The 14,326-nt window shown below is 41.5% G+C and overlaps 1 protein-coding gene across 1 annotated transcript in view; it reads left to right on the top strand.

Moving 5' to 3' along the window:
- The first annotated feature begins 524 nt into the window (after window positions 1–524).
- Window positions 525–14,326, top strand: part of KDM5B (lysine demethylase 5B) — a 140,335-nt gene continuing 126,533 nt past the window's right edge. Inside the window, exon 1 of the mRNA XM_007941142.2 lies at window positions 525–1,089. Within this exon, the coding sequence (XP_007939333.1) occupies window positions 886–1,089 (204 nt within the window). The 5' untranslated portion in view covers window positions 525–885. The remainder of the gene's footprint in view (window positions 1,090–14,326) is intronic.

Here is a 14,326-nt window from a genome sequence, read left to right as displayed (position 1 = left end):
GACTTAATTTAGGCCCCATAATTTATCTTCTGGATTTTTACAAAAGTCTGTTCCTTCTCTCAAATCCAACCATTTTATATTACTCGTGGGCCACTCTTTTCCCTACAACATCCCCAACTACCAATATATAAAGTCTCCATCACTTATTATCTATCTGAATTTGGGCAAATTACTTAATCTACCTGTGTCTTCCTTTCCTTGTTTATAAAATGGACTGTTGTATAGATTCAATGATTAATCATGCAAAAACCCCTAGAAAAGTTCCTAGCACATGCAAGTGCTCAAAAGTGTTAGTTACTATTATTGTTACCATTATTATTATTTTCTCAGGTCCATACTGTTCTTATGTCAAGCTGTTCCTAGAAAGGAAAATCCTCCTTTTCCCAGTACTCTTTCTGCCGGTCCCGGGGTTTCACACTCCTGTTTATTTCTCTCATGGCACCTACCAAAGTACACTGACATGATTGAAATCATCAATTTATGTGTCCAATCTTTTCCACCAGACTATTAACTCCTCGAGGGCAGGGACTCTGGAACGTAGTAAACAGTCAATGAATGTTGGCACAACTGAAATTTAAGAATATAAACTCTTATCTCTAGGCAAAAGGTCCCAGCCCCGCCCGATGCGGGGGCGGGGCAGGGAGCTCTGCGCGGGGGGCGGGTGGGGTAGGACTCTTTTTCCTCGCCGTGGCGGCGGAGGCGCACAGCGTGGGTTAGCGGCAAGACGTCGTCTGAGGAAGGCTGAAAAAGCCCAAGGTGCTGCCGTTGCTAGTACTAGTCGGAATTGCCGTTGCCCGAGTCGCGTGTGCAGAGGTCTCGGACCAAGCGGAGCCTGCAGCCGCGGTCCCGGAACCTACCCTTGCTCGCTCTGCCCGACCCGTGGTGATGGAGCCGGCCACCGTGCTACCCCCGGGCCCGCGCCCGGCGGTGCCCCTCGGGGGCCCGGGCCCGCTGGGCGAGTTCCTGCCTCCTCCAGAGTGCCCGGTCTTCGAACCCAGCTGGGAAGAGTTCGCGGACCCCTTCGCTTTCATCCACAAAATCCGGCCCATAGCCGAGCAGACTGGGATCTGTAAGGTGCGGCCGCCGCCGGTGAGTCACGCCAGGACCCCGCATCCTACTCTTAGCCAGGGAGGGAACGAGGAGGCGCGGGGCCGGAGAGGCTCGAGGCGTGAGGTGCCCCGGAGGCCGCGTCAAGTTTGGGGCTGCCAGGAGGGTCGAAGTTGAGGCAGGGGAGGAAGACGGGGGCTTCTACAGGGTGGGAGGTAAGGAGCGTGGGAGAACGAGGGGTTTGGTGGTGCGCCTGGGAGGGCCCGGCCGATGGGGGGCTCCGGCAGACGGGTGTGCGGCCCGGCTCGCGAATTCGGGTTCGGTTCCGGATGGAGTGGTGGCTGGGGGTGGTCACGGGGGTGTTTCCTTTCGGAGCCAGGCGGAGACGCGGGCGGGGAGGGAGGACTCTGGGCTTGGCGAGGCTCGGATGGCTGGTCCTCACCTCCTCCCCGGGGTGCGGGGGTGTGTGATGGGGTGGGGGTGGGGGAGTTGCGAGTTGTCGTGCGAGGAGGAAAGTTTTCAATATGGCGGCGGGAGCCTCTGGTCCTTTGTGTGGTGGCGGCGTCGGCCCGGAGCGGCCCTCACCTGGGCGCCCCACCCTCCAGACCAGGGCACCCCCACCGCCTGGTCTCCGGGCCTCCTGGTGTCCCCCAGGCCGGGGTCGAGGACGGGGCGACCAGCGCTGCCGGGGGCGGGGGAGGAGCTGCGAGTCTGGCCCCAGAGCGGATGTGTTGTGGGGGGCGTAAGTGTCTGAGGGGGGCACTTTTGGGGCGGTGAGGGGCAGGGCAGGCGGCTGTGGGCCGGATGCCTGCCCGCGTTGCCATTTGCTCACGCAGCCCACTTTGGCCCATCCACTCGGTTCCTCGGGGGAAGGCCTGAGCCGTATTGCTGAGGAGTGGGTGGGGGGAGGCCGCGTTTGTTAGGGCCGTATATCAGACGAGAAGACCTCCGAAGCTTGAATGCTCTCGTTTCTCCTCTCAATCTCCGGAAGCTGAAACGCAGTCACCCATCTCAGCTTTCTTGCCGGGTCTGAAGCGCCTTGGGCCTGGGGGCTGTGTGAGGGGTGGGGTGTTTCAGATTTGGTCCCTAACGGCTGCAACGTCCGCTGAGGAAAGTCCGCCCGTCCCCCGCCTCCCAACTGGAAGTGGCTGCGCTCCTACATCCTTGGTTTTTGCCCACCTTTGGCGGTGGTCGGAGTCCGAGTTGGCTTAAACGACGGTTGGACGCTCTGGAACCGTTGAGAGGGAGGTTTAACTGCCTTTACTACTGTTTAAGAATCTTCTTCCTCTCCCCAGTTGAGGAAGACCCCCTCCCATCCCTTACTCCCTTAAGATTGCTCTTTGTAATGACATACTGAGTTGCAGGGATTCTGTATATAATTCTGTTTTGAGAAGCTGTTTTGGGGGAGATCCCTGACTAAATCTTTTTTCAGCCCATTCCCCTCATAAAAAAGAAAAAAATTAAAACACAGACCCCATACTTTGAATAGTTTTTCTTGGACAAGTTTTGCAACTGGCGATAAAGTATGTACCTTTAAAAATAACTGAACAGCTTGTATGGGGAAATGTTTGAAAATGGATCCATTTCTCTCAGTGTAGTGGACAAAGTTAATTCTTGTCGCTGAAGAAAAGTAAATTTAGGGTGCAAAGTGGCCTGCAGAAGTTAGCTAGGGCTGGTTAGAGCCAAGATTTTAGTTCTTGAAGAATAGGTTATATTTCAAACATTTAGCAGTTTTATGTCATACTAGAAGGGGTGAATGTGATTATTGTTTGTTTGCATTAATGGAATTTTATTTAGAATTTTATTAGGTAACTTGACTAAGTTCTTGGTAACCAAAATACGAGGAGTCAGGTTCCAGGGAGTTGTCCTCCATATTGGTATTGTGGGCTGGGGTAAACCCTTCATCTTTCTCTCTTACTCTGTCTTTTGTAGAGTCCTTTTCCTGAAAAAAATAGTGTTGCTCTGGTTAGGTTTGGCTACTAATTTCCCACGTCTTGACTAGCATATTGATGGTAAGCTTTGCAAAATGTGTGGTTGTATTTCGTTTTCCCACTCTGAATGTCAGACAGACATGATGGCCACCATTTTGTATTGAGAGTACTACATACTACAGCCTGGGGAAGGGTGTTAAAGAGGCACAAATAATCTACAAACATAGCTAATGCTGTTTTGGAGACTGCCTTTGTGTGGAGGGGGCCTGCTGCCTTTGTTTAAGGAACTCCTATGCCAAATGGAAAGACTTTGGGAGTATTTTTTGTTGATAGAGCCACAAAAAGGGAATTCTTTCCAGAAGTTGTAGTTCTTGAAGAGGGGTCTTGTTGGAACAAAGGCTTCTTAAGAGATATAAACAGTCTTTGTTTTGGAAACTGTTTTGTTTTTTAGGAAAGCTGACTGTGAACAAGTGGTTTCATATAGTTTAAATGTACCAAAAAAAAAAAAAAAACCTTAAAAAAGTATGAAATATTTTCTTTGGAGATAGCTATATAATGCCTGTGTTTCTAGATGGTTTTTGTTCACTGAGATTTGGGAACACAAGTGGCTATATTAAAAGATTGATTTGGCCTATTGGTATTTTACTTGTTAGGAGGAAAGGGTAAGAATTAATAAGCATTTAAATTTTCTTTTGTTCTTACCTTTGTATTTTTAATACTTACATAGCTTCAGTTTATAGCTGCTTTCTCAGTAAAGGAAAGCTTGCAAGCTTAGAAGTGGCTTGGCTTCTGAAGACTTTGGATTTTTAAATTATTTTGTATATGGGGCATAGTGGTTCATAGAAATTTGTGAACACAGTAGTAAATGTGATAAAAAGTAATAAATCAAGAAGACAGTGCTCACATCCTGAGTTAAAAGTTTAAAGAGAAACAAACCTTTGTTTCAAAATTAAGTAAAGTATATAGGATAATTAGGGTTGTTTGTTTGGCTGAGGCCTTTTTAAATCTAATCTAGTTTCTAGTTTTGTTACCTTGAAAATTTACATTTTAATTTCCTTCTGGATATACTCAGATGTCTGTTTAAGGACAAATTATATATTTCATGTCACTTAGTGGTTTTTGGAGATGATTAATTTAGGTGTGTAACAATGAGGCAAAAAATAGTTGACTGTTCAGTAAACACTTCTTTGAATCTTCCAAATGTGATTGGGATATATTTGAGATGTGTGTGTGTGTGTGTGTGTGTGTGTGTATATTCTTGCCCTCAAACATCAAATATTTGGGTAGAGGGTGGATTCCACAGATTTCTTCTTTGACACTGTGTGAAAATCAGGGATTTAAATCAAATCCAATATGGCACAGTAGTAGACAATTTTTTTTATCTTGAACTTATTGTGGTCACAGTTTGATCCCTTCATAGCCAAAATATAAAGCTGCCTTTAAGAGTTTTGAACAGTCAGCTTCTTTGAACGAGCCTACTGGCTGCACCCTTACGGGCAAAACCAAACCAAACCAAACCCACTGCCATCAAGTTGATTGTACTCATAGTAACCCCTCCTTGGGTTTCTAAGGCAGTATCTCTACGGAAGTAGATTGCCCAGTCTTCCTTGTGAGGAGTGGCTGATGGGTTTGAAGCACCAGATGCCACAGGCAGTATGCCACCAGAGCTCCTCCTTATGGTCACCAAAAAAAAAAACTGACTGCTGTAGAGTCGGATCTGATTCATAGCGACCTCACCTTGGGTTTCCGATGCAGTATTACTGTGGAAGAAGATTGTCCAACCTTCCTTCTGAGGAGTGGCTGGTGGCTTTGAACCCCCAGCTTTCTGGTTAGCAGTCAAGTGCCTTAGGCACTACGCCACCAGAGCCTCCGCCCTTATGGGCAAGGAGGAACTTAAATATACGTTTTAGGCTTTTTTTGTAAGGAAGGAGCTCTGTGGTGCACGTGGTTAAGTGCTTGATTATTAACCTAAAGGTTGGTAGAGTCTTGAGAGTTGGGATCTACTCTTTGGCAGTGGGTTTGGTTTGGTTTTTTTATTGTCGTAAGACTTTAATCTATTGTGGAGCTCATTTACTCCTGTTCCAGCCTATCATTGTCCCTTTCTGGGTTGGATTGACTTTGGCATTGCTCTTATGTTGTTTTCCCAATTTTCTTGGTTTCATGAAATATTTCTTTAGTGGTGATTCTTTGGCCACCTTGATATTTGGAAAAAAGGCTTATCAGTTGAAATATATTTCAGTGAGGGAAGAATAAAACAGCCTTGCTGGGATATAATACGTTTATCATACAGTTCACCCATTTAAAATATACAATTGAATGGTTTTTAGTATATTCACAGAAAACGTTTTCATCACTCACAAAATAAACCCTGTACCCACTTATGCCTACTTTTTAAAGACAAATTTAGGCTTACAGTGCCCAGGAGAAAAACACCCATTTTTTTCCCCTCACTTGGTATAAGATTGGACTAGGTCTTAGAGTTTTAATTTGGAAGTGTCTTGCCTTTAAGCAAAACAAAAACAAACCTCTTTGAATGGATATTTAGCTAAATTTACCAGTGGTAAATTGGTTATGCTAGGGCCTACATAGGTATTTATAGAGTTAATGAGTTACTCAATAAAATTAATAGATTTTTTTAATGGGATGTGAATGATTTTGCAAATGTATGTGACAGTTAAAGATCATGACCCCATCCTCACCAGCAAAAATTTCCCTTCCTATGATTATAGGATTTGCTTTTGAACATACAGTCTAAACCATTTTATAGAGCTAAATGACTGACAGTTGCCTTTGAAAAGTGTTAATAAATGTTCTGTATTAAAACTGGCGTTTGAATGCTTTCATTTTTGAGAGACACTGATTGTAAAAAAACATAAATAAAATTATTAACCCTTAATTTAATTTTTCTTTGTCTCAAGATACTTAATTTCCTGTATGATTGGTTGCTCTAGACTTTTAGAGTATTTCTGATTGATAGGTTAGTAATAAACTCTTAATTTGGGGGACAATAAGAAAGTCCAAGATGTACAAGCAGTAAATGTTGGTTGCTATGAGTCAGAATTGACCCCATGGCAGTGAGGTTTGGGTTTTTTTTTTTTTGGATACAGGCAGGCAGAAGTCTGCCAGTGGGAGAATTTTCTTTTAGATGGAAAAAAAAAATCATTGTAAACTATTTCAATTAAAAATATTTGTAAACTATTTCAATAAAAAAAAGATGAACTTGTTTTATGTGTTTTAATGGTAGTGTTGTTATTATTAATTATTGGCTTTAACAAACAAATTTATTTTCTCACAATTTAGGAGGCTAGAAGTCCAAATTCAGGGCAGGGGGTCTAGGGCGAAACTTTCTCATTGTGTTGGCATAGGGGAAGGAAGGTCCTTGCCTGTAATGGGATCTTCTTGCACACTTCTATAACCTATTATTGTTTTCTTAATTGAACCACATTAAGGTTAGCTATGGGAGCTCTGGTAGCATAGTGGCTAAGACACTTGCCTGCTAACCAGACGGCTGGCGGTTCAAACCCACGAGCCACTCCTCGGAAGGAAGGTTGGGCAATCCTACTTCCGTAGTGATACTGCCTCGGAAACCCAAGGAGGGGTCGCTATGAGTCGGGGCCGACTCGACGGCACATAACAACAACAAGGTTAGCTATAGAAAAGGTTAAAGGAGAGCCCATGACATAAAAATGAAAGGGCAATTTGGGTTCCTTGTATTGTGGTTCATGAAACTTTCTTGTGTACTTCATTCCAAATGCCGTCTGTAGGTTTGAAAAACCACTAACCTAGGAAGACCTTTCCTCCTTGCACAGTGCTTTCTGCTTGGTTTATGTTGTGGTTCTTCTGTGATTTTTCTGTTTTGAAGGGAATTAAATACTTAAATATAAAACGTTACTTGCCAACCTGAAAAAAATCTTTTAAAATGAGGTAGAATAAATGTTGGGGTCTGGACTTAAATTTTATGAAATCTCTGGTAAGTTTGGATCACTTGAAAAGGAATCGGACAAGAGGTATACTGACACATTTTTTTGGGTTTGGGATAGGTGGGTGAGTGGGGTTATATTTTGAGAAAGCAACTTCCCTGAGCAATTCCCATTATTACTTTTCCCCCAATTAATGTTTGATTAAAAGTTTGAGAAACTAATAATTGGATTTAGAAAAACAAAAGCTAATGAGCAATTTGAGACATGAGAATTATATGCAATCTAACAATGTTTTCTTAAGCATTTATTAACTACTAGAACCTAGTACTGCAGGAAAGAAAATAATTAAATGAGATGTCACCTTTCTACACCTCAAACCTCTTCCAAAAATGTTTCTTTTTCTATCATTAACTTTTAGAAAAGTTAAATCTTGACTAGAACTTGAATAAACCAAGTTTATGAACTGAGGAAAAGCCTCCTCTAGGGTGGCAAAACTTTTTTTTGTTCCATAATTATAAAGTGCTTGGAACAAATAATGTAGAATTAGACTAAATGCATCCTTTTAAGTCTTTTTTTTTTCTCCCCCCAATTGTGATTTATTGGGGGGGCGGAAATTGTGATTTATAGGAGCTCTGGTAGCATAGTGGCTAAGACACTTGACTGCTAACCAGAAGGCTGGCAGGTCAAACCCACCAGCCACTTCTCGGAAGGAAGATGGGGCAGTCTGCTTCCGTAGTGATACTGCCTCGGAAACCCAAGGAGGGGTCGCTATGAGTCGGACGGCACATAACAACAACAATTGTGATTTATACGTTCAAATCTTAAATTGAAGACCATTCCTTGTCAAGCACTATTGCTATATACCTTTAGACACAGCCTAGAGAGTCATCCCAGCTGTTCATTTATCTATCATTTAAGTGTTCTTTCTGGACAGAAAGACTAAGTACTTTCTTCTGTCTGAGCCATCCCTTCTAGGGTGTAAATTAAAATTCTTTATCATGAAAATTTCAAGCTTACAGAATAGTCCCTTTAGCTGCCTCCTGAATATGATAGAAGATAAAAAGCAGGGAAGCAACATTGGAGTTGAGAGCAGACTATAGTGACTTTGAGCATAGATATCAATTTGCCTTAGTTTTTGTCTTGTTCAGGATATGAGTGAGAGATTAGGGCAATTAAGATTGAGCTTTCTATAGCCTTTAGTGTGAATGATGGCAGGTTTAGGCTGAGGCCTGTAATTCTCAATTTATGTTCAGTGGTTTTGCTGCTTTGTTACACATTTGTTGGAACTTTTTCTGTGAAGAAACTTGACCATCTTCAGGTCAACTCTTGGCATGCAGGGGTTTGGATGTAGTGATGGGAGTAGATGATGGTTGTAGCACATTCTCTGACATCATTGTTCCATTTCCTGCTAGCTGTTGATTTTTTGTATTGTCCAGACTTGATCTCAACTTTATTCTTTTATAAGGGGCAGTTCCTCTCAAAGGTAGAACACAGCCTGACAGAACAGCACTGAGAGTCAGGAGTGATAACCAAGAAATAGTATGCAATCTTTTCAGGAAAAAGTTTTAAGGAAATGAGAATCAGAAGAGTTTAATAAGAGTTGTTGCTTAGGTTCAGTTTTCTGTGAAGAATGGTACAGTTAGACTCCCAGCATTGATGTTATAGTTTCTGTTTCAGAAGAATTGCTAATTAAAGCTTCCAAAAAAAGCCAAAAGCCCCTGCCGTCGAGTCGATTCTGACTCATAGTGACCCCCATTGGGTTTCCAAGGCTGTACATCTTTATGAAGGTAGATTGCTTCCATCTTCTTCCCATGGAGCAACTGGTGGGTTTGAACTGCAGCCTTCTAGTTAGCAGCCAAATGCCTTACCCACTATGCCACCAGAGCACCTTAATTAAAGCTTATGTGATAATAAAATACTTTTCTTCAATTTTAAAATTATTGCTATTAGTTGCTCTTGGTGACCCCATGCGTGCAGGGTAGAACTGATCTAGAGGGTTTTTAAGGCTGTGACCTTTCAGAAGCAGATCTCTAGGCCTTTTGGGTGAGTTCAACTGCCCATCTTTTCGCTAGTAGTCCCGTGTATAATTGTTGTTGTTGTTGTTATTTGCCATCGAGTCGGCCCCGACTCATAGCGACCCCTCCTTGGGTTTCCGAGGCAATATCACTACGGAAGTAGGAATGCCCAACCTTCCTTCCGAGGAGTGGCTGGTGGGTTTGAACCGCCAGCCTTCTGGTTAGCAGTCAAGTGCCTTAGGCACTATGCTACCAGAGCTCCTCCCGTATAATTGTTAGGTGGTTTAAAATCTAAGGGCTTCTCCCCTCATGCCCCGTGAAGTAATGACTTAATTTCTCAGGTAGGAGACTAATTAAACTCCATCAGGCAGAAGATCACATAATGAAGAGCTTTTTTGAACATTGTGATTCTATTTCAGTTGTAAAATACTGTAAAATTTAATGGAGGGATAAAAATGAAGTTTATCAAAGGTGTGTATGTTTGTATGTATATTTTAGCTTGTTTTTTAAAAAGCTTGCTCTTCTGTTATGTAAAAGAGGGCAGGAGGGGGTGTTTCTAGATTTAGGAAGATAGAGTCTTAAATTTTATTTTGTCATGACCTTGGAGAAAGTCATTTTACTCCAATATATGCCTTCTCATCTGCTATAAGGGGATATGACACTGACCTAGGGCTACTGTCCAGATTAATTAATTGATGGATTGCAAAGAGCTTAAATCCCAAAGCTTTATTTGCGCATTGCTAAGAAGAGTCTGGGGACAGATTTAGAGAGACAAGGGTTAGTGCCAAATACATAGCGCTTATTTTCCTCTATAGTGAAGGGATTTTTAAAAGTGAAACTTGAAAGGGCAAAAGGGCTAGATCAAAATTAAAGTAATCCTTCTATTGATTTAGATGAAGCTTTTCTGTACCTGGATCTTTAAAAAAATTTAGTGAGATTAAAATATTTTTCTCACAGAGTTGATATAAATTATTTTAGAAAATCTGCAGGTATATGTTTGTGTTATATGTGTCTTTGGTGTGTGAGTATAGCCTGGAGTTTGTATTTGGTGAGCTTTGCGCTAAGAAATGTTTAAAAATTACTAAAATTTCCACTAGTATGGGATGACAGTGATGATGTGGAAGTCCTGAAAGTGGAAGTACATTATACCTTATTTAACAAATAATTTAAGTAATCCTAATTTTTGCCTGACCCTTGGAGTCAGTAGACTGAATTATATTTCTGTAATTATTCTACTTATGAAATGGGGGAGAAAATGAGAAGAGGTGGTGGGGAAAATGTTTACTTTGCTCTTTTTAATTAATTTATTTAAAAAAACAAACTTAAGTTTAACAGCAGAGACTTAGAAAGAGCCTTGTACACTGGAGCAGTCTTGTTATATGCCGTCGATTTGGACCCAAATCACAGCGACTCCTCCTTGGGTTTCCTAGGCGGTATCATCACAGAAGTAGAATGCCCAATCCTTCTTCCGAAGAGTGGCTGGTGGGTTTGAACCACCAGCCTTCTGGTTAGCAGTCAAGTGCCTTAGGCAGTACGCTACCAGAGCTCCCTGGAGCACTCTTAACAGTAGTCAAAAGGTGGAAACAGCCTAAATGCCCATTAACAGATGACTGGATAAACAAAATGTGGTACATACATACCACATTCAGTAGGAGAAATGAGTCTTGATACATGGTAACAGCGTGGATGGAGCTTAAAAACATTATACTGAGTAAAATATGCTAGTCACAAAAAGACAAATAGTGTATGACCCACTCTCTCGCTTTCTCTCTTACTGCTCTGGAGTAGATTTTGACTCATTGCGACTCCTCCTTGGGTTTCTGAGGCAGAATCTCTACGGAAGTAGATTGCCTAGCCTTCCTTCTGTGGAGTGGCTGATGGGTTTGAACTGCCAGCCTTCTGGTGAGCAGTCACATGCCTTAGGCACTACGCCACCAAAGCCTCCCATATGACCCACAGTTACATACAAAGATATAAGGCAAATGTACAGAGACCAAAATTTAATAGTGGTTACCAGGGGCTGGAGGGAGTGGGAGAAGAGGGTTAAACAATAGGAAAAACCACGTTTATTAAGGGTAGGGTTGCACAGCTGATTATTGTAATACCAAAAACCAAGACAAACCAAACTCAAGACTGCCGTCAAGTTGGATCCAACTCATAGTGACCCCTCCTTGGGTTTCTGAGGTGCTATCTCTACAGAAGTAGATTGCCCAACCTTCCTTCCGAGGAGTGGCTGGTGGGTTTGAACCACCAGCCTTCTGGTTAGCATTCAGATGCCTTAGGCAATATGCCACCAGAGCTCCCGATTATTGTAATTGCTGTCGATATGTGGTATACCTGTAAAAAGTGGAGTTGGCAAAAGTTATGTGATACAGACATATTTACAACAGTGAGAAACACACACAAAAGAGTAGCTGATGAGGTTGCTATGTATAACATAAGTGCTTCATGGGATTTAGTTCTTTGGTTTGGAGGTTTAGGGTCATGGTTTCTTGGGACATCCCAGTTAATTAGCCTAATAGAATTGGTGTTTAGTGCTTTTGTTCTGCCTCCTAGCTGTGCCTGGGGTCTTAACTTGGAAGCAGCCATCCAAGGTACAACAATTGATCTCTATTCACCTGGAACAACAAAACAAAGAAGGAGAATTAGGAATAGGAGAAGGATATGGAATGTGTGGCTAATTGCCTCCATGAACAACTGCTTCCTTTGCTATGAGACCACAAGAACTGGATGGTGCCTGGCTGCCATTACTGAACATTTTGATCAAAGATTCCATGGAATAGTCCTTGTCAGAAGTGGGAAAATGCAGAGCAGAATTTCAAATCCTCGTGGACTGTAGGCTTTCTGGAGCCATGGAGGGTGGCAGAACCCCTGAAACTATTGCCTTAGATAATTTTTAAACCTTAAACCCAGAAATATCCCTGAGGTCACCTAAAAACTTAGAGCATTATGCTCTTCTAATAATTCTTTACATGGGATAAAACTGACAACTTTAAGGATTAGATAGGAACCTTAGAGGTGAGTGAATTTATGTTATGAGGGAAGAACAACTCTGGAGGATGAGAATAGTTGCACAACCTGAAGAGTGTAATCAGTGTCACTAAATTGTACACATAGAAACTACTGAATTAGTGTATGTTTTGCCATGTGTATTCTCAACAACAAAATAAAATTTTAAGAGGAAAAGAAGAAATGAACAAAAACAATAAAAAAAACCCCCTAAGAACAGAACCAGAATACATTTTATGCTTTAGTAATAAGTAAGCAAGCTGGTTTTTTTTAAAACCTCTTTTTGTTGTGATTTGAGTGAAAGTTTACAGAGCAAATTGGTTTAATTAGGCAAGTTTGTTTGTTTTTTTAAATCTAATTAGAACTGCTATATAAACCTGTACACACTTGGATTTCTTGATCTTCTGGTTAAAATACATACACTGTTATTTTTAACCCCATAACATGCCTCTTAGGGTGGCCCGTATATACTGTATTTCTAGTGTGACTTTTAAGAAGCTTTGGTTGTATAGTGGTTAAGGCGTTTGGCTACTAACCATAAAGTTGGTGGTTCAAACCCATCAGCTGCTCCATGGAAGAAAGATGAGGCAGTTTGCTCCCATAAGGATTTGCAGCCTTGTAAACCTAGTGGGGGTTGTTATAAGTTGGAATCAACTCAGTGGCAGTGAGTTTGGTTTGGTTTTGAGTCTGACTTTAGTGTGACTTTTTTTTTTTTTGCCTTGAACCAAGCAGTTTGCTTGATAAATGTAGCTGAGTGCCTTTGAGTCAATTTTTAACTTGCAGCGACCCCATGTGACAGAGTAGAATTGCTCCATAGGGTTTCTAGGCTGTTATCTTTACCAGAGTATATTGCCGGGTCTTACTGTACAGAGCAGTTGGGTGGGTTCTAACTTCCAGCCTTTGATTAGCAGCCAGGTGCTTAACCATTGCATCACCAGGGCTCCTTACTCAAAATAATACTGCTTTCTGAAAATAGTGAGATATCTTCTTTCAATGTTGTATATACCAAGTTTTCAATCTTCAAATGTTGAGTTATATGGAGCAGGCAACTACATTAAGATTTCTCTTCCCAGTTATGCTGCTTGTGTAGCCCTAGGCAGATTTTTATGCATTCCTTTGCTAATTCTTGCCATCCCACCTGCTTGCCCACAGTATAAAGATCAGAGACCTAATGTCTAGACTGTAATATGTTTTGAGCACTTGGTTGGAGCTTTTATTAAGCATGTATTTCTATGAGGCATACATAACATTAGGCTGCAGACATAGAAACATACCCATCTTACTCTAATCATATAACTCCAGAAACAAAGAACAAATCCCTATCAAAACCACATAATTACAAGGTCTTTAAGGAAAGGTCCTCCCCATTTTCTTTGTGGTTGTACCAAGTCATTGATTTGGTGATATTTAAACCAGATGGTAATGTCTTATCTTTGCCAGACTTTAAAACTTGGAAGGAAGAGACAGGGAGGGTAGGATCTCTTAGGATTTATATTCTTATCTTTCCATTTGTGAGACAAGGGTTAAGGGGGTTGTTAAGTTGGGAGAGGGTCTATAATGAGAGAATTTATGGAGTGTAGCCTTTAATTTGTAAAATTCCATATATTCTAAGCTTTTTCTTCTTCCAAAGAGGCTCTCATCCAGTATTATGATACATTTTGGACAAATTGAGAACAGCCACCAGATTTTTCAGTGGGAGGCTGGCTGCAGGGATTTGTCTAAGGTGTGGGTTTGAGGTTTGGGATTTTTGAAAAATGTGCTTGATGGCAACCCACTCTTCTGGCCTCCTCTAGAACTACTTTGTTCCCTCTGCTAAACGTACTGCTTTTCCCATCTTCCATTTGTAAAATTTTTTTTTGACTTATTATATAATAATTGATAATTAAGATATTTGGAGGGGATTGGGGTTTATTTAAAATTTGATTAAGGACACCAGGATAATCAGATCTTGTTTTTCTGTGTGTGTGTGTGTATTTTATATTGTGTTAAAGTATACATAACATTTTACCATTTTAAACATTTTGGAGTATACAATTCAGTGGTATTAAAAGTACATTAATAAAAGAAAAAAACCAAACTCACTGCCCTCGAGTCAGATCTGACTAATAGCGACCCCTCCTAGGGTTTCTGAGGTACTATCTCTACGGAAGTAGGTTGCCCAGTTTTCCTTCTGGGCAATGGCTGGTGGGTTTGAACCACCAGCTTTCTGGTTAGCAGTCAGATGCCTTAGCACTACACCACCAGTACTCCTTCAGAGTACATTCATAATGTTGTGTGTGTTGTGTGTGTGTGTGTGTTTATTTATTTAGTTATTATTTATTGTGATTTGGGTGAAGATTTACAGAGCAAATTCACTTTCCATACAGCAGTTCACATATACTTTGTCTCATGTCATTGACCACAG

Source organism: Orycteropus afer, unplaced genomic scaffold (assembly GCF_000298275.1).
Source record: "Orycteropus afer afer isolate SDZICR_OR568_19922 unplaced genomic scaffold, OryAfe1.0 scaffold00075, whole genome shotgun sequence".
In the NCBI taxonomy this organism is placed as follows: Eukaryota; Metazoa; Chordata; class Mammalia; order Tubulidentata; family Orycteropodidae; genus Orycteropus; species Orycteropus afer.
Note: the sequence above shows the minus strand (reverse complement) of the source record. Positions and strands in the feature narration are given on the sequence as shown.